Source organism: Corvus hawaiiensis, chromosome 6 (genome assembly GCF_020740725.1).
Source record: "Corvus hawaiiensis isolate bCorHaw1 chromosome 6, bCorHaw1.pri.cur, whole genome shotgun sequence".
NCBI lineage: Eukaryota > Metazoa > Chordata > Aves > Passeriformes > Corvidae > Corvus > Corvus hawaiiensis.
The window spans coordinates 38,741,878-38,762,837 of record NC_063218.1 but is presented as its reverse complement, the minus strand read 5'-3'; the positions used below and the strand labels follow the sequence as shown (position 1 = coordinate 38,762,837).

The 20,960-nt window shown below is 39.9% G+C and overlaps 1 protein-coding gene across 2 annotated transcripts; it reads left to right on the top strand.

Moving 5' to 3' along the window:
* Window positions 1-818: 818 nt before the first annotated feature.
* Window positions 819-20,513, top strand: CHP1 (calcineurin like EF-hand protein 1). 2 transcript variants are annotated; one of them, XM_048308366.1, is made up of 7 exons: window positions 819-1,055; window positions 7,134-7,206; window positions 14,258-14,338; window positions 15,602-15,729; window positions 16,605-16,666; window positions 17,596-17,718; window positions 19,012-20,513. In XM_048308366.1, exons 1-7 carry the CDS (start codon window positions 989-991, stop codon window positions 19,063-19,065), a joined length of 588 nt encoding a protein of 195 aa, XP_048164323.1. In that variant the 5' UTR covers window positions 819-988; the 3' UTR covers window positions 19,066-20,513. The 2 variants fall into 2 exon arrangements, with proteins under 2 accessions (XP_048164323.1, XP_048164322.1); XM_048308365.1 differs by lacking the exon at window positions 819-1,055 and adding an exon at window positions 2,897-3,077.
* Window positions 20,514-20,960: the final 447 nt, after the last annotated feature.

Below are 20,960 nucleotides of genomic sequence, written 5' to 3'. Positions count from 1 at the left end.
AGAAGGCCAGTGGTGTCCTGGGGTGCACTAGGAAGAGCATTGCCAGCAGGTCCAGGGAGGTGATTCTGCTCTACTCAGCCCTGGTGAGGAGGCCACATCTGGAGTGCTGTGTCCCATTCTGGGCTCCTCAGTACAAGAGAGACATGGAGCTCCTGGAGTGGGTCCGGTGGAGTGCAGTGAGGATGAATGGCCAACTGGAGCATCTATTTTGTGAGGAAAGGCTGAGGGAGCTGGGCCTGTTCAGCCTCAAGAAGAGATGACTGAGTGTGGACTTCATCAAAATCTATCAGTATCTGAAGGGAGGGTGTCAGAGGATGGAGCCAGGCTCTGCTCAGTTGTGCCAAGCAACAGGACAAGAGGCAATGGGCAGAAACGGATGCACAAGAAGCTGCAACTGAACATGAGGAAAAACTTCTTTACTGTGCAGGTGGCAATGCACTGGAACAGGTTGCCCAGAGACGTTGTGGAGTCTCCCTCACTGGAGATATTCAAGAATCATCTGGATGGAATCCTGTGCCATCTGCTGTAGGATGACCCTGCTTGAGCGGGGAGGTTGGACCAGGTGACCTACTGCGGTCTCTTCCAACCTTACCCGTTCTGTGATTCTGCGATTTGCAAAACAAAGCAAGACCGTAGCACCAGGCACTGCTATTAACTTGGGAAAGAAACAACAAAGCAGTTACTTTAAGCGGCCGCTCTCCCGCTGTGCACAGGAGCTTTCCACACGCCTGCGCGCGGGGCTCGTGGGCGGCCGCGAGGCGTGTGAGGGGCGGGCGGAGGCGGGCGGGGCCGGGCCGGGCCGGGCCGGGCGGAGGCGGCGGGCGGGGCCGCGACAGTCGGTGCGCGTTCGCCTTCCGCCTCAGAGCAGCGGGGCGGCCGCGGTCGGGCCTGTGCCGGGAGCGGCTGTGGCACCGCCGTCGCTGCTGTTCGGCTGCGTAACTCTTCCCCCGGCCCCTCCCTTCCCTTCCCCTCGGGCCCAGCGGCCGCGATGGGTTCCCGCGCGTCCACTCTGCTGCGGGACGAGGAGATTGAGGAGATCAAGAAGGAGACGGGCTGTGAGTGCGGGGGCCTGAGTGCGGCGGGGCGGGGCGGGAAGTGCCGCGGGATCGGCGGCCGGAGCGGGGCCGCTCGCAGTCCCTCGGGCCGGGGGGCCCTGCCTTGCGCGGCTGCGGCGTTCGCGTCGGGGCAGTGCCCGGGGCCAGGCACCCACAGCCCCCGGGGCCGGACGTGTCTGGCAGGCCCGCGGAAACCTGGGAAGCGCCGCTGCCGGTAGCAGCAGCGAGATCCCAGTGGAAGGGAAGGGAAGCAGTGCTCTTGGTGCGTGCAGTATTTTATTCGGTCAGAGGTAGCTCCTTGGGTTTTGAAGAGTTGTCTGTCTCGATGTCTGGTGCTGGAGTTTCTCTCAGGTTTTTAGCCCAGAGAAACTGTTGTTGGATAGTAATTTTTTCCCCCAGGTGTTATTTGTTTCATGGGCTAGTGCTAAAGTTGCTGTAAGGGTATTCAGAATGAATGTTGTGTGGCATTTAAACCATAAAGGAAGTGAAGTAACTTGTGAGAGACAGGTGTGGTTAACTAAAAAGAAGTGAAAATTTCTGTACTAGTCAGCAACTGGGAGAGCATTATTCAACCTGGACTCTAGTATTTAGATAGTTTAGCCTACAGTATTTGATCGATTTGTTCTCCATAAACATAAAATACCTTAGAGAGGGTGAAACTCCAGTGTTGTTAATTTGTGTGATAGAATAGTTGCCTGAGAGTTCTAGCAAATAGTAAATGATAGTAAATGGAGGATGCCCTCCTAACTAGTTTGGGAGCAGAGGTCATGATGACACCATAGGTAGCACTTTGCTGTTTGTTTCCCCAGGAAACTTCTCAGGTAAACATGCTGTGCCCAGCTAACATTTTTCTTCTGCATATGCCTTCTTATCTGTTCTTGCTACTTGAATATGCTTTCCTCAGTTTTCTTTCCAATATAAATGGTGTTATATATTCTTCTTAGATGTTAGTTTATTTGTGTCAGGAAAATGAGTGGCTACAGAAAAGAACAATATTAAGACATCGCTGGTGCTAGTGTAGTGGCAGTCTGAGTGAGCTAACATAGTTTCCATGATCCTTTTTCCGTCTGTCATGAAAACCTTCTACAGGAAGGCTGTGATAAACAAGCCTAGGAATGTCAAAGTCTGCTTATCCAGCAATAACTTACTGTGGCTTTTTTCTTTTAATCTTTAAAGATCATGGACTAAAGGTAGCCTCCTCTCACTTAGATGCTTCAAAAGCCAAACCCCAAATCTGGAATATTTTTCCAAAAGGTTTTACATTTTTCCTCATGCTGCTACTTGATTTATTGTCTGTGGTGTTTTATTCCTAAAATTTTACTTACATGATTGTTAAATAAATACCATTAAGATGCCTATATAGGCATCCTAAGCAATAAAACCCCCTGACTCTAGTTAGCCTCTAAATTCTTTTCTTGTATGATCAGAGTGTGATCAAAGTTATGATCAGTGGGTTTTAGCTTTGTGACCTCAGTTTTGTTCATTTTCCCCATGTTTTTATCTAGTCAATTTTATAAGTAATACCATTTTGTTAATCAGCCATTGCTAATCTCTGACTCATGCTTGCTTGTAAGTCATCGCAGTGTGTCTCATTGATTTATCAATTATTTTCTTCTTGTCCCCAGTCTGTAACTGCTGTTTAGGAACACGATTTTTCTCTTGCTTTTTATACTTCTCTAGCCAGATGCAAAATTCCACCAAGCTGTTAGCAGTGTTATACACTTCATATAGGTGAAAACACTTAAACAAGGTGGGAAAAAACCCCAACACTGGTTATCTGGATCAAAGTTCACAGGCCGAATGCTAAGTTAGTGTTACTGAATAGACTGCTGTGTTCTGTTGGAAACTTGAGGCTGATGGTACTTCAGCTACTGAAGAGTTTGAGAAAGAGACTTCGTAGACGTGAAAAAATCTGGCAGCAGCATTACAAGTCCGTCTTGAACTGGTGGTCTGATAAAGTGCTCCCAGGGATTCTTTTTTGGCCTCTTTACTGTGAAACATGTTTTCTACAGTTCATCTGGGGTAGGTGTGAAGCACTGAGTAGAATATTTAACCAATTCTATTGAGTTCAACTGTGGAATTATATAACTTCTGCTCAATTTCATGTAGCACAAAACTGAATAGCTAATGATTCTGACATGAGTGAGAAACTGTATGTTAATGTTCTTTAGCAGAGCTGGTGAAGAACATGTGTTTTAGGGGACTTGAAGCATAGTCTTTCAAAAGCTATGCAATGACTATCTCTTGAATGAAATTTGCTTGGATTAAAATTCTAGATTTTTTTTTGCTGTAGTGAAAAGCACTTTGTAGCATAAGTTCAGAGACATCTGCAAAGGTAAGGCATCAGATTCTCAGTAGCAGGTGCGAAGCCTGAAGTTAACAGACCTAAATCTCACATGATGTTGTATGGAAATTGTTTGCTTTGCATATAAATATTTTGAAATTTGAGCATGAAAACACCTTGAAGTCATCCTAATTGCTTTGATATTTCAGTAACAACTGTAAAAAAAAATGGGAGGCCCAAGACGTTGCTTGTCCACATTCTGTTGCAAGCTTTTGGAAAGCTGTTGGAATGTAACAGTATTCAAACTATTTGGTTCACACCCTTTGTTTCCATGCTTTGAAGCACTGTACCTAAGGATTAATAATAAACTAATGCTCATACCTAAATTTAGGAGAAAAAAATGCTTGCATGGTAGCAGATAATATATTTTTCTGATGGATATTTATATATTTTACTAAGTATATAAATATATTTATATGAGTTTATGCTACTGTTGTAGACAAGAGTGTCTAATTGCTAAAAACTTTACAATGATTTAACATAAGTAAAATAGAGGGAGCAACTCCTAATTTAGAGGTCTTGACCCTAAATTTTTAGAAGGATCTTATTGGGCTAGCAGTATTTTATTATTGCTAAAACGGTGTTTCAGCTAGCTTTAAGCCTTAACCTTGGATTTTCAAGAAGCATAAATTCATAAACTCATCAATTGTAGGTCTTAATTCTTCTATGATATGCAGGAGAATCTTTATGTTTGCATGCAAATGCACTGAAAAATGTCCAGTGACACAGCTTTTGTGAGGGATGAGAGCCAAAAAGAAATTATGACACAACACCGTGGTAGACCTGAATCATCCTCCTTTCTCACAGAGCTATGATATGCTTTTTGCTTAGTATGACGTTAATGAAAATACCACTTCTCCTGTGAACAGCTACGTACTATTTCTCACATACTAGCTGTTCCAAAAATGGAGATGCTGACATTAGTTTGGGAATGGTAGCTAAGCAGAATTCTCATCACCTTCTTTGTTTACAGGGAGGAGTGGGAGTATGGGGCTTCTAATAGGAGATCTAACTCCTGCTTTCTTTTTTTCACCATCAGTTGTTGTTATGATATCTAAAACACTAAATCAGAAATGCAGAAGTTTGAAGTCTTTAGAGTACCGGTACTTGTTTTCTATGTGTGTGTTACTTAACTTGAAAGGGAGCAAGCTGCCCAGTCTGATTGTAGAGAAGTTGCCTTAGGTGAATTGAGCAATTTGCCCAATCCTATGCAAAGAATGAAAGTTGCCGAGGAGACAAGAAGGTGGGGGGGGGGGTGAAAACCCAGTTGCTGGCAGGTCATGCTGAAGGAGGGAACCTAAACAAATAGCCTCGAGAAAGAAAGAACTGACCTTAAAAAAGAAATTTGCCTCGTTTGTCACAGATCAAACAATTTCTGTGCAACCTCTTCCCAAGTAAGTTTTAGTAAGTAAGAAAAGCATTGTGCATGTCCTGGTGATGGCTTTTTAAAAAACCTAAATCTGAAAAGGACATTAAGTCCTAGTTTAGCATTGTAGACAATCATACCTTTACTGAGTAATCATTAACATTCAGTTCAGTCTTATTTCATGTGTTTATTAACTTCATCAGAAGAGACTGAGAAGTCAAGATCTCCTGTAGGGCCTTGTTGTGGTTTAACCTCAGCTGAAAACTGAGTACCACGCAGATGCTTGCTCACTCCCTGTCAAGGTGGGAGAAGAGAAGCTGGGGCAGAGGGGAGGTAAAATGCATGGTTTGAGATAAGAACAGTTTAAGAGTTGAAATAAAGTAAAATACAATAATTACAAAAATGTTAATGATAACAATGATAATGCTAATTGTAATGAAAAGGGGATAGAAAGAGACATGAAAGCCAAGAAAGACAAGTGAAGCACAGTACAACTGCTCACCCTCTGTTGACCAATGCGCAGCCTGTCCCGAAGCAGCAATCGGCCCCTTCCGGCCAATTCCCTCAGTGTGCACCGGACATGATGTGCTGTGGTACAGAAGATCTCTTTGGCCAGTTCGGGTCAGCTGTTCTGGCTGTACTCCCCCTCAGCTTTTTGTGCACCTCCTCATTGGCAGAGCCTGGGAAGCTGAGAAGCCCTTGGCTTAGGGTAGGCACTACTTAGCAACAGCCAAAACAACAGTGTGTTGTCATTGTTATTCTCTTATGAAATCCAAAAACCACAGCACTGTACCCGTTACTAAGAAGAAAACTAACTCTGTCCCAGCTGAAACCAGGACAAGTGTTCTTTCAGTGTTAAAGGAATTGCTGTTCTGTATAGGTACATCCCACTCACATCACAGACTAAAGATCTAGTTGTCTAATATCTTGGGTTGTCTAGTATCTTGGTAATGTTGACACAGTTATGCTGAACTTAATACTGCGTTTGTAATTTGTGTTTCAAATTGCAGATTTTAAAAGTCTGCAATAACTTGCTTGCTTTGTATCCCAACTCCTTCTCAAATTTCTTTAGAAATAGGCTTTTAAATTTTTAATTCAATGTTCTAGAAACCTGGTAATTTATTTCATGAGCAATTGGCTCCTGGGTTGGGTGCAAAGGGTTACAGTGAATGGGGTAACATCAGGCTAGTGACCAGTCACTAATGGGGTTGTGCAGGGCTCCATTTCAGGGGCCAGTACTCCTTAGCATCTTTCTAAACAACTTGGACATAGGACTCTAAGGCATACTAAGTAAGTTTGCCAGTGGCACTAAATTGGGAGGAGCTGTTGACTCCCTCGAAGGCAGAGAGAGATCTTAACACAACAGAGGGCTGGGCACCAAAGTATTGCTGGTCTAATGCAGGATCTAAACAATACTATTAAATTTAATAATAAATCTGTCTTTGGCTCCAGGTTCTGAAACAAAGCCTTCCTCATCTCTGCTCTCTGGTGATCAGTGATAGGACCTGAGGGAAGAGCATAAAGCTGTGATGGGAGGTTTCGGTTGGATATTAGGACAAGGCTCTTCACCCAGAGGGTGGTTGGGCACTGGAACAGGCTCCCCAGGGAAGTGGTCATGGCACCAGCCTGACACAGTTCATGAAGTGTTTGGCCAATGCTTTCAGACACATGGTGTGGTTCTTGGGGATGGTGCTGTGCAGGGCCAGGAGCTGGACTCAGATGATCATTCTGGGTCCCTTCCAACTCAGGTTATTCTCTTATTCTATGACTCCCATAATGTTTAGATTTCAGCAGTCCTGTAAAGGAAGAATAGTAAAGTAAAAATTAAAGCCTCTCTGACCACTTTCCAGATGCAGAGAAACTGAGTTCACTTTCCATTTTTAGGTGGAAAAAAGACAATGGGAATAGAGATAAGCAAAAGAGAAGCAAAGATACTATAGCAGGGGTCTTCAGTGTCATGAGTGATATAGAGGTCATCAGTGTAGGCTGTGTCCAGATTATTTCTAGCCATAAAGGAATTAAAGGAAATAAAGTGGAACTGTGAATCAAATATTTTTTTCTTTTTAATTGACATATACTGAGTCAGATAACAAAAAATTGTTAAAGATCAAAAATAGAAATGGGTAGAAGACGAAGTTAGACATATTTTTGCAGAATGAGCTAATTTGTAGATTCTTGAATATTAAGCTGTGATTTATAGCTCACAAAGTCCCTAAATGCTTATTGTCGTGTGCTTTCAATGTAACTGGTTCTGTGTGATCTCTTTTTTGAACAGCTTCTGGCAGCAGTGTAGTGCAGTGTAATGAGGTCTGCTCCTATGAGGAATCATTGACATGCTAATTTGTCATCTTCTTTCCTTTTTTTTCAGTCTCCCACAGTCAAATCACCCGCTTGTACAGTCGATTCACCAGTCTGGACAAAGGAGAAAATGGCACTCTTAGGTGGGTAATTCAGCTGTACTTGCATTGGCACATCTGTATTGGTGGCTTGCCGTTGCAGGATGTCTGCATGTTTTTCTCATTGGTAAATCATTGAGGCTGTTGTAACAAGTTCTTTCATACCTACTGTCTACATGAAAAGTTTAATTGTTGAACTGAGGTGCTCTAAGTACCAACTGTCTTTACTGTAGTGTTGAAGTTTTGTAGCAGTTAATATGAGAAAGTACAGATTTGGTATTCAAAGTCTTATAAAAATGTTCAGAATTGTGAAACAGCACTTTCAGATTGTTCTTTCTCACCTTTCTTTATATGTTGCCTCTAATATTTATTCCGAGAATGGTTCTGCTGTATCATGTTTCTCCTGGCTTTCATAAGAAAAAAGGTCTATACTTACTTGTTTCTGATATCCAATGTCTTTTAACCATACTTGGATCTTCAATCCATTTACTATATTTAACTTTGCACCTCTTGTTGACCACCCATATCTGTTAGTATGCTCAAAAATAAAAAAAGAGCTGGAACCAAGTCAGTGTGACTAAACAAACATTCTATTCTTTAAAGTGGTAGTGTAGGATATTCTAAGATCTTTAGTGTTTGTTTCCTGTCTACAATTTGAAAGCTACAGAAGTGATCTTGTTTCTTACAGCTTAGTCAATTAAATAAAGATGAGTCTTTAACTTTATCTGCAAAATATTTTTCATTTTGACGGACCAAGTCTGCTGGAAAGAGTATTCTCAACCAAAAGGTAAACTGTGGTGAGATCATGGCCTGTTAAAATATATCTCTGCCTGCTGTTGTTTTTCTGTAGCCTTCTCTACTCTCCTGGATTTTGTTTCCCATTCACCATATAGCCACAGTGCACAGGAAAGCTGGAGAAGAATGCAGGAGAGAGTAGGAAGGGGAAAGGGACCTTTTTGTAGCACATGTGAGATCTGGCTCTTACGGAGTTAATTTCTTTCATAGCAGCTCTCTCCCAGTCAAATTCAGTGATTCAGGCATCACCTGAGGTTTTGTATGTGATCTTGTAAAATATGACTGTAGGATGCACTATAAACCCAGAAAAGCTATAGGCGTAACTGTAATGCTGGAATCACCTCTTAAAAGATCAAAGTGGCAAGTTGTAAGATACATGGTCTTTGGCAGTACTTTTGGCTTACTGCAATTTCCTTTCCTGAAGGAAATGCGCAGTTCCTTCTGGTGCCACAAATTGCTGACTTCTCAGCATTTAAGTAATTGGATGTGGAATTGTATGGTAAACAACTACAGAGTGATTATTTTGGGTTAAAAATGCTCTCCCTCCTCTTTTGGCTTGCATAGGTTTTGAAGCTGATTGACTCCAGTGATTTGAACTGTGTCTGTACTGATTTCTAGACTTGCATAGCTGAAGGGATGACTAAATGGATTGAGCATGTAAAAAATTGGCTTGGGATGGGATATGCAGGAACTTCCAAAAGCCCACTCTGACACTAAAGCCAATTATGTGAATTGTAGCACTGGCAATTCTGATGTAGAGATCAACTGATGACATTGTGGATAAAGTTAATACTCCTTATGTTTAAAATTATTTGGAAAAGAACATTAACAGCCTTTTCAAACTTTACGTGTGAGTTTAATATTCATTGATGGATAAAGGTGATGGCTATCAGATTAGTCTAGCACAATTTCAACACAGGACGTGTTCTTCCTCAACTCCTCCGTGTTCTCCTCCAACACTGAATTCACTTACTGATTCCATAAGGCTTGTATAAACTGCAAAGTGATTGTACTCAGTTTATGTAAGAGGAGTAATTGATTAAATATGTTATAAATGTCTGTTGCACAATGTTCAGTTTCGCAGTATTATGCATCAGGAGGAGTTAGAGTTCCATTGTTGATAATCATATGGTACTTAGGAAAGGAAGTGGAGGTTTGGAAAATCCCAGCAACTGTGCTTATTGTGATCCTTTAACTTGCAGTCTTGGCCCCCGAGCATTGCCCACTCTCAAACATGTCTGACTTAAGAGTGGCATTCAATTTTTTAAACTTGTTCTGGTACCCACAAAATGTAGGAACTATTAAGTTTAAGTAATAGAAAACTGCTTCCTGAGACATAAAAGAACGAGGAGAGAGCAAGAACTACAGCTTGGAAGGTCATAGATGTTGGTTTCTGAGCTACAGCTCAAAGAGAACTTGCTGCTTTAAGACAAGTAAGAGGAAGTTTTGCCTTGCTTACTACCACCAAACAGTTTAGAGGGTATGTCTTCTGTCTGTTTCCTGTGAGCAAGAATTACTGTTTCCATAAGGATGACTTATACCTTGACTTATAAATCAAACATGACAAAATCACTCATGTGACCATGATTAGGAAAAGATGTGTTAGGCAGTTCTTGATGGCATGAAATAAATCTTTAAATGTGTACCACCCTTCTGAAGAAGGGCAAAGTAAAGAGCGCTTCATACAGAAGATCTGGTAGATGATGATTAATCCTGGTGGTTATGGAACTATAGAAGTTCCATTAAAAAAACCTATAAAATTAATCAAAAGCAGAAATCTTTCTTAGCCACATGTTTCTAGCCAGTGTACCTATGTGTAATTTCAAGGCACTTTGTTTTTAAAGAGTTACATAAATGAAATATTAGAGATGATTATTGATAAAAACAAAACTTGTTCTTCAAAACATTTTTGGTTTTTGCTTCCTTTTTTCCCTCTCACATATTTATTCTCTAAGAGACTACAGCCATTTTTACCTGTAAAGGTAAACATGTCAGGTTTGCCTTCACCTTTCTTTAAAATTGTAGAAAAATTTTATATTTTTCCTTAGCTTCACTTTTGCTAAACAAAATTATTAAGTTCCCTCAGACTTCCACCATCTGAACAAAACCATGTTGGAAAAGACAGGACAAAACTGTTCTTGGAAACTCTTTTGTCACCTTTGATTTCAATATTGCAACATGCTGAGTTGCCAAAACAAAAGATTGACACCCCTGGATGTCCATAGCTACATCTGAATGATGAAATCTGGAACATACTTGTTCTGTCTACATCCTAACTATAGCTCAGGAGGAAACCAGTGTGCATGTTTCCTTACTTACATGCTGATTTCCAATAGGAGGAAATAATATAGCATGAACAGGATAAGTATGTAATTGCTTAGTGAGTCTCCTTGTTGCGCTGGTACTGTACTGTACACCACACAAGAATACCTTTGTTCCAAAGTTTATCTACTAGTAAGTAGCTCTAGACAGACATGTATAGAGCTATAAAGGGAGATACTTATCTAAACTGGTATCTTTGTATGTAAGTTTTTTATGGAACCTCCCACTTAACAGTAGTTTCTTGTGCACTGGGGAAAAGACAGGTTAAGCACTTGAGAAGTAGTTTTTACTATACAGTAATGGGTATAGCCTGGTAAGTGTGGAAGAAGGAAGGAAGGGCAAATGTTCTGAAAGCTGGTACATACAGAGAATAGACACACTGAGCTGTTTATGCAGGTCTCATGCTTATGAAAGCTGTTCACACGTGTCTGCTGGAGAACTTCAGAAAGCCTCTGATCCTGAGAGAAGGGTAACATGAGCCAGCCAGGCCATCTGTCAGTCTTTGTCAGCTGACTGAACCATCTGGGTCTGGAAAGGTGTCAGGCTTGTTCTTATTAGTTCAAACTGATACTGCAAGATTGTAAAACATAAAAGCTAGCTCTCTGAATGTGGAATTCTTTACTTTTTCTCAAGAAAATGCAAAGCATTTTTAGCTTTATCTAAAATAGAAAAGACAGGAAGGATATGGGTTTGGATTGGAAAAGACAGGATACAAGAATAGTCTATACTTCCATCTTCAACCACACTTTATGCATGCTGCCTTTTTTCTTTCCTTCTTTATTGCTCATCTAATTATCACCTTTTTGTGTACTTCTTGGCCTTATGTTTATGAACCAATTAGTGCTCTGTTAGTTAAGCTATTTCAGTTATAATTTGTGTAGAGCATGTGTAAGGATGGGGTTAGATGAGATGGCTGATGCAACCCCAAAAGAGGGGGATATTAGTATTCTTTCCCTGTAACTTCTCCAGGCTTCCAGCACTTCATTGTCAGCTGTGGTGCTCTTAGATTTTTTGAAGTTTTGGGACTGCCTCAAGTTGCAAATTCAACAGAAGGATAATTGGAGAGGAGGAAAGTAGGGAGATTTTTATGGGGGATACATTAGACCACCAAAAGGTTAGATGAATGACAAAGCTGATGTTAGCAGTGGAAGGAAGCAATGGAACCTCTTCAGTAGTCACCTCTTAAATATTTTTGACCAATTTGTATGATACACCTTACTACTTTTAATTATTTCCCTTCTTCAAGTAATTTCTTGTTACCTATATCCTCTGGGCATCTTTCCTTTCCTCTACCACTTCTGATGTGCATGTATGTGGGGTTTTTTTCCTTTCCATAATTTTACTTTCCCTCAGCTCTAGATACCCGTCCTCATCCCTGCTGAGGGAACAGTGCTTTGCTACCATACAGAAGTAACAGAAGAATGAACAACCAGAAATGGAAGGGAAGAAAGGGTCTTGCAGGCTTCTTGCAGCCTTTGGGATAAGGCAGAACCACCTTTACAGTAGGGGTCTGCTCTGTGCCTTGGAGGGAGTACTTATGCTTAGGAATACTTGCCTTGCTTAGAATCTACAAATTCTTTGCTGTAAAGTACATATAATTATGAATCCACTGGCATATGTATTAAATGGTTGGCCTGCATAATGTTCACATGCAGTTAAAGATTGCTTTGTATGTTGCATTTAAGCAAAGATTTCATAAGAGCCAGGTTCATGGAAAGATAGCTTAGAAGAGCCTTGTTGCCCATGAACACATAAGAAGTAGAGGGTATTAAGTTTTGTGTAAGCTCCAGCATCAGCCAGGTGAAGTTGGTCCCTAATGAATGCAGGAAAGCTTAGCTTTATAAAGTGGAGAATAATTTACCTCACACATTCATTTGCTTTTATGGCTATTGCAGCTATTTCAGTTATAACACTCAGTAATGTGCTCTTAATAAGCAAAAGTGCTCTACTGCAATCCTGATAATGACAGGACAAATAGATTTGAAACCTGGGGAGTTTTTTGTGGTTAATTGTTAATCTGTTAGAAAACGGAATCACTGGAGGCTGAAATGCCAAGTGTATACTGAGGCTGAATAGTAAAAAGTCACGATATGCAAGTAAAAAATTTTGAATCATTAGGATTTTGCTCTACATGGAAGAGAGGGTAGCTGCTGCTTTAGGGTTATAAAGTTAGCATTGACACTGAAGTTCTATTGTTAAAATACTGTTATTAGGACATAGGCTTTCCACATCATTGCATCTCCTGCTTAAATCACTAATGCATACTTTGACCTTCAGCTGTAGCTTAAAATGCAGCAGTCCTGAAGGGTCTGGTAACAAGTTGATTGTGCTAAACAGGTGTTAACTTTGCCTATTAAAAATAACAGACCTGGTCAGAGCAGAATTTTGCTGGGATAACTTAAAAATATGGTCAGGTCTCTCTGTTAGAAGGTCAAACAGTTTAACCACGTTGTAACAGATGCACTGTAATTGGGAGTCTTAACAGTGCTGTGGTGGTGATTGGGTGTAAGAAGTGCTTTAGAATACATTTAAAACTAGAACATCTTGCTTCTCTGCCTTTCCTGAGCGAGACTGGTGATAAGGTCAGCCAATTTCTTTTTTATCCTGTCTTTAATATCACAGCATTATAAAAGGCTTGTATATTTAAATAATCTCAAAATTGGTTTGTGTTTACTTTATTAAGCCACTTTTTTGCTTTAGTGATGTCATGAATCAGACCTTGTTGCCAGTTTAGTTAGTGAGCATAGTTTTGAACAGTAGCAAACATTTAGTAACCAAGTTTGAGACTTTGACCCCAACTTCAAAACCAGCAGGACTGCATTTGACTTGAAGGGAACTGCCAGTATTTCTGGAGATTGGGCAGGAAATGTCAAGTTATGCATCCAGACAGGATAGGGTGGAGGGTTTTTACAGCTTAACCGCTTCACTGTTTGCAATTTAAAATCTAAATTATTATGAAGTACATCTTGTACTAACTGATAAGTTGCTGTGTTCTGTTGTAGGGAAAAGCAAACCAACCAAACCTGCTCACTAAGACACATTTGGTGTGTCTGCCTTGGTCACACCAAGATTATCCACTTTCCTGTCACTGACAGTCTGTTAGGTTGAAAGAAAAGAGAAAATATTAGTGCAATTCTAATAGGAGAATGAAGCCTGTGTTCATGTCCTTCTGTTCTAAAATGTGTATACAGTACAATTCATGATGTCTTTCAGATCAGAAGAAGTGTAAGCATAGCTGTGTTTATATTGTGCTGTGTACATATAATCATGAGCAGAAAAGAGAATGGCTGGCAAGAGAACTGAGTATTTGCCTGTACTGGTGAAGTTATATCTGGTGTATAGGTGCCTGTAAAAGTGTAGATTTACCACTTCAAAATAGGAGTACTGCTTGGTTGAAACTAAAATAATCTGAAATTTGGCATTTATTATAAAATATAGATTTGTTGCATAAACAAACAACAACAAAAAAAATCTATTGGAACATTCTAATGACCTATAGTAGGCTTGGAGAAGTATGGTATTCTTCCAGAATCTGAAATGAGGCAGTCTGGAAAAGTCATGACAACTCGTATGATTAAGTACCAAAATAATGATTAAAAAAACCCAATCAATATTTTCATCTTGGAGCCATAATTTCTTTCAAAGCAACTTCAGAAGCTTTCCTTTTCTTACATTGCAAACTAGTTGGCATCATTACAGTAAGGTTTCTAGCACAAATGATGTTAGTGTCTGAGAAGTGGTGTTAACATGATAAATGAGCACTTCTAGTTTGTAATGGAATATAGGTTTGGCATTGTCTTTTGCTTTATTTTGTGCCATTCGTCATAAAGAAAAAATTATTTTAAAAGTTACGTTTTCAAAATCACCAAGTGTCTTGCTGCAGAAATAGAATTCCATGGATGTTTTACTGTGAATTCTTTTTAAGCAGCTTCTCTGACTTCAGCTTTATGCTGACTCCTTGTGTTCTTGCTTTACTTAGCCGTGAAGATTTCCAGCGGATTCCAGAGCTTGCCATCAATCCACTCGGAGACAGAATTATCAATGCCTTCTTTCCAGAAGGGTGAGTTGCAACAAACTGAATTTGTGAGCAGGCACAAAATTTGTAGTTCATCTGAAGTTTTCATAGGAGTGAAATGCTGATAATTAAGGGACAGAATTTGAATTTGCTAATAACCTAACACCTCAGACTTGCCATGCAATGTGTGTGGGTACATTGTTTCCTCAGCATATCTTAATTCTCTAAAGAGAAATTCTTTACAACACTTTTTTGTGCTTTATTTATTGACAAACTCAGGCTTCTGTCACAGTTTTCCACTCTTCCTAAACTACTGACCACTTTTGAGGAAATTCCAGGCCATGTATGGACTTTAGTTCTTAAAGCAAACTTGTATCAATGCTATTCTGTGTAAAGCAGCATTACAATTAACTAATTTGGTCTTCTTGTGTCTGCTATGGTAAGTGTACCATTGTTATTAGATTGGCTTTTTTGGTTGGTTGATTTTAGGTTTTTATTACATTTAAGACATAGACTAAGACACTTCTAACACAAATCCAAAGAGATGATCGAATTTGCAGTATTGTCTCTCTTCATTGTACCTCTCTGGATTGTTCTATGGAATCTGCTTCTCCTCTTGAACATAGTTGTCATTACTGATTGATGGAGATCAGATTGTCTAATCAAGTCATAATATCAGCTAAAACCAGGCAGGGTTTACTGAATAGAAAGCAGGCATCCTGGGAAGTATTTACATGGCTGGTTCCCACCGAAACTAGAAAAGAGAACTCTCTTGTCAGAGAGTGGTGAGCAGTGACAGCCTCACAGGCAGGAGCCAAGGGTGACAGCAAAGGTGGACGGGGTGATGTACTTGGTGAAGAAGGGCACGCACCTGAACACAAAGAGCAGAGGAGGTCCAGTGACTGTTGTCAAGTCAACCAACAGTCCAGTGCTTGACAGTGGTGAAACTAGTATCAAGTCAATCCAGGGAATTAGGGTCCAGATCAGCAAGGTACATTGCTACATTCCAGCATAGCAGCAGCATAGCTCAGGCAGTGGCTAAGAGTAAGGGCTTCAGCTTAAACAGATTTTGCAGGTAAGGGAAGGGGAGTCCTCAGTAAGACTTCTCTGAGCTTCTTTTTTTTTATACATCATACTTCATAACAGCACAATCCCAGCTTGCAACAGCATAGGCAGCCAAACCCTGGGGAGGTGGGAATGGAAGAGTTCACATGGTCTTGATGCTTCAGATATTAACAGTCTTCTTTACTGAAATGAAGAGCCTGTATAAGGTATGCTAAAAACTGACCCGCTGAAATGCTTACACAGAGAGGACCAGGTGAATTTCCGTGGATTCATGAGGACGCTAGCCCACTTCCGACCCATAGAAGATAATGAAAAGAGCAAAGACCAGAATGGACCAGAACCACTGAACAGCAGAAGTAACAAGCTCCACTGTAAGAAATGGGAACCTTCCTATAGAATCAATTATTTTTCCTTGGTTTTGGTCGGGTTGGGTTTTTTTTTTTCCCCTTAGGAAGGGAGGAAAGGGGCTTGGGATCTTTTGCATTTCCTGTGGAATGATACCTTCTAATGCCTGACTTTTTTTAAAATTTACTTGGAAGCTTATCTGTTCAGAATGTCAACAATTGAGCCCTTGGTATATTAGAATTTGGTGGAATTGGTTGACTCTTGAGTAATGTATATATGCTTTGCAAAATGTCTCAGAAGTGTTTCAAAATAGTTTGTATTCAAAATTATTTCACATTTTGAAGCCACATCCCATACATGAATGAGCTTTTCTTCTTATTTCTCCAGTTCTTCCATATAATATAGTGGCTTTTTCCCCACCTTCGGCTGAGTACTTTCTTAAGTATTTGGATGTCTGCCTACAGTATATGAGCAGAATGCTCTTTCTTGCTAATCAGAGTTGGCAACAGTCCTCAGAGCACTTAAAATTTCTGTCATATCTCATCCAGAATATAGTCAAATAGAATGATTGGTAATGTAAAAATGGTTGGCTCTGAAATTAAAGGACTGAATGTATCTTAGTGATAATTATTCTTCCATGACTTGGGGTTTTGAGGAAATATCAAGCAGAGTGCTTGTGAACATAAAATTTTTCCATTATTGGCAATAATGCTATTTCTGTGTCTGGTAATAACACTTTATGGAACTGGGCATGAGTTTTATGGTGACCTAAATTCTAAGCTAATTCTCATAAAATAATTTACAAGTACTTAATTGTGTTGGTTTTCTTTTAGATAAATCTATTGTTATGAAGAAAAATAATGGCACTTGAATTCAACTGGTCTTTCTTTCTTCCCTGTAGTTGCTTTTCGATTATACGATCTAGATAAAGATGACAAGATTTCCAGGGATGAGCTTCTCCAGGTAAGTAGCACAGGGTTGCTTTGAATGACTCAATCATGATGTTCTCTGTGACTTCATACCCACTTAGATGAGGGGAGTTGCAAGAGTTTCCTCAAAAGAACTGCTGGAGTAATGTGGTGGCTTTGCTTACCTCTGCCTTAAAGCTTTAGATATCGTATGGGACTTTATTCTTAGCTAGGCAGATCCTGTTGGAAGTGACACCTAAATATTCAACAAATACACTAAGCACCTTAAGAACTACCTTCTATAACTTTCAAAGGTGCTTCTAAAAGGATTTCAAAAGGACAGTCACTGAGGTGGATTAGGTTGTTTGCCTGATCCTCTGTGCATCTTCTCAATAGAATAAAACTTTTTGAAATTGCAGCAAAGGTAATCAAAGTTCGTCAGTGCTGCATATGTATGAAACTGGGCTTGTGCTAGGAGTAATTACATGCTACTAATCCTGGGAAGTACACATGGCAATTTGTGGTTCCTGATGTAAGAAAAAGGTTTGCTTTTGACTGGAACTGCCCTCTTCTATCTGCTCAGAAAATGCTTTACTGACTGTGGAGGGTAACAGCAGTTGTCACTGGACTGTGATTCCTGTAGGTAAACATCTCAAGCAGCAGATATTCAATCAAATGCTGGTATGTTTTCTGGGGAAAAAAGTAGAAGCATTGGACAGAAAGACTCGTTCCTAGTTCCAAAAGATTCCTCTTGCTTCTGCCTCTTCCTGCTGCCTAGTGAAAAAGCAGGATTCTTTGTCAATGGTGGCTGCAAAAGATACTTGTATTTCCTGAAAGACTTAATGTACAAAGAACAACAGAAGTCTGTCTAGAAATTACTTCAATGAAAATCTTGTGTGGGGTTATTTTGACAGTACACACAAGAAGAAAGCACTAAGAATACTTGTGTTCCTGTGTCAGTGATGGTTATGTTGTATGCTACAGGTATTACGGATGATGGTTGGTGTAAATATTTCTGATGAACAGCTGGGCAGCATTGCTGACAGGACAATCCAGGAAGCTGATCAAGATGGAGATAGTGCCATCTCCTTTGCAGAATTTGTAAAGGTTTGTAAACTGTAAACTATGACTAAATGAAACTGCTCAGTAATGAGCAAGTCATTCAAACAAATGCAAATGAGAACAGAGAGGAAGTCATTGAAATACTTGTGCCTGCATTTGGGCAAAGCCTTCTGCTAGCTTTTTCTTCCCTTTATTAGTCACATTTTGTATTTTTTTTAATACTGTCGGTGCTAATAATTAGTCCACATGTTTCTTTATACTCTTACATAAAGCTACAGCCCTGAATATACTGAAGAATTTTCACTTTTTGTTTTGCAACTGCTGCTTTCTACACAAGTAGCCTGACTAGCACAGTTAGAACAGATTAATTCTTCTGCTGTAATAGCACTGATCAGTTTTCATTTGCAGATTTCATCTGTTAGCAACACAGCTAATACTGGTATTGAAGTTCCTAGCTCTGATACTTTGAATTACATGTTTTCATAGTCAGAAATAGGTAACAGTAGGGAGCCCTTAGATAGTCAGTGGAGAAAGTTGTCCTGTAGCAGAACAATTTCAACTACCTAATGGGATGCTATTGACAAGAGGAACTAGACTTATCTTGGAGATAATAAAAAGAACAGAAACAAGTTGCAGCATGGGGAACTGTGGTTTGCTTTAATGAAAACTTTTTACTAAGAGGATGGTCATAGCTTCTGAAAGATGTAGAAATTCCTCCCTTGGAGATATTTAAAGTTTAACCAGGACAAGGCCCTGAGCAACCTGATTTAGCAGGTCCTGCTTTAAGTAGGAATTGAGGGGTTGGACTAGAAGACTTCCAGAGGTCTCTTAAAATGTAAATTACTCTTACCTTGGAGCACTGAAGTCTACAGCCTGGAGCAGAGTAATGTCTTCATGCCTCAGTGTTAATAGCAATTTAGTGAATGAACTTGCCACTCCAGTCTTACAGTGATCTGCATTAGTGGTGCTCTGGTCTTGATTTTTGCTCTTCAGTGATTGCTCATGTCCTGTTCTCTACTCCGTTCTCCCTTGTGTTTCCTGGCCGGGCATTACCACACAATCTAGTTCTGGAAGTCCAGGCCTTTCTGCGTTGTTGGCAGACTGAAACTGCATTAGTTACATTTTGACTGACAGCCTTGTGGCTTTGATGGCTGAAGTTCCTTCCCTTGGAAGGACCTTAGCTGACATTGAGAAACAGCAGTCTCTATCTGGATGAAGGACTGGCATGCTGAATTGAAGACATCCCATGTTCCCGCCCATTTCCTCAATATTAGAATAAGAAACCTTGTAGGAGAGATGTCCAGTAACTTAAGTAACTGTTTCTCAATTTTATTGCAGGTTTTGGAGAAGGTGGATGTAGAGCAGAAAATGAGCATTCGATTTCTTCACTGATGGATGGAGAACCTATTCGTTTCTACTCCAACTATGTAATGAATAGAACTTCATTTTCTCCTTAGCACCATACCCCAGAGCATTGCCACTGGTGCATATACATCTCCAACCCCTCCCTGATTTGTTCTACCAATGTGAACATTCCCTGTGCAACAGGAAGAAAGGGAAATGGCTGCCATGCAACTTGGAAAAGGAGCTTTTTTTAATGTTGTTCATCCTGGGTTTTTTGCCCTTTCTCTTGTCTCCTTCTGCACTACTGTTTCAGTAAAATGTCTCTCCTTATACACTACTGTTTAATCTACAAACTGATTCTTCTGAGCTCTGAATCTGAGAATGGAAAAACAGGAACATGCCACAGAAGTGCCCTCTGAGACATTTCGGAGACAAGTATCTACTCAAATACTAGGTGCATTGATAATGATTCACTTTTGCCACATTACAGCTGCCTTTTTTTAAATTTTTTTTTTGCCCCTTTCCTATTTGGCTCTTTATATGCAGATTTGTTTCTTCGCTGCTTCTAAATCTGCCTTTTACTGGAGAACTTCTCAATTACTATGGCTTCATTGTACAACTAGCACAAATGCATGATGATAGCTTTGAGTACTTTAAATTAATGTGAATAGATTTTGTTCTTTGTGGAACGAATTCACAGGGACAATAGTAGAATCTATGGTGGGGACAGGCTGTAGTGTTCTTAAAAGGAATAGGAATTCTGCACTAAGTCACTTGAACTGTTCAAGTAGCAGAGGCAAAAATTTGTTTCTTCCTTTGTGTAGCTTGCAGGCTTGACAGCCAGTGGACCATGAAGTGTCCTCTCCAGATTGTTTTCATCTAGGATCCCTCCCCTCATCAGGGTGGTTTTGCTTCTGAAAGTGTAAATTTGTTTACCAGTATACAAAATGCAAGAAAACCAGTCATGCCAAAATCTTAGTTCTGTAACTGCCCCCTGGTAATAGTGTTAATGAAACATGAAATCATGAAACTGATTTAATGGGGTTTTTTTCCCCAATTATAGTGGCCTGCATAATGAGTAATTATTTATATTTTCCATAATGAAAGTCCCGGTCTGTTATATTTGTGTTGAGGGTGGTAGCTGTATTTAAGAAAGCTCTGGCATAAGAATACAATTTGGGAAAGTTCATATTATCCCAGATATTTCACAATGTATTTCTATACAAATCTCTTTGCAAGTGTAAGATGATTAATAGTATTACTATAATGCTGATAAATTCAAGAGATCAGAGTCCTTGAAGGTTCAATAGTAACAATTCACTGTGGCTAGATTGACAAATGATCTCGTGTAGTTCAGCTGGGGCATTCCACAATATGGGAGATCCTTCCAATAAAACCAAAAAACCCTGGGAGCTTCTTTATTGAAGAATCGGTGTTATAACTGCTTCTCTGTTATGTGTTAACGTTTCTATAAATACTTACCAGTCTCAAAACTACTCTCAAATGCGCGTTTCCTTTTTTCTTAGTTCCTTTAATCATCACTTTTGTTGAAGGATGAAAGTCTCTGAAGGATTTTTGATTTGTTTTAAATTAAGGAATTCAAAAGTAAAATGTTGCACTTCATCGTTTTGTGGAGTGCAGCACAGTTCCAGAAGGAAATGTAAATTGAAAGCCTCTACTCTGTATGAGAAAGAAACATTATACATTTATAACCACCTCGTGTGAAATAAGAATGTAACAGTGCTAATGGACTGAAAAGTAAAAAGTGCTTGTAAGCTTTGTGATTTGCTTAGAAGTAGGTGTTGCTCTCTTCTGGCTCTATAGTTGTATCCTACAGTTGTGCCTTATTGTCCCAGTGAGACTGGATATTGTATTTATCAATCCATAAATAAACCTTCCACTGTATAAACAAAAACCAAAACCAAACCAATCCCCAGCTATTC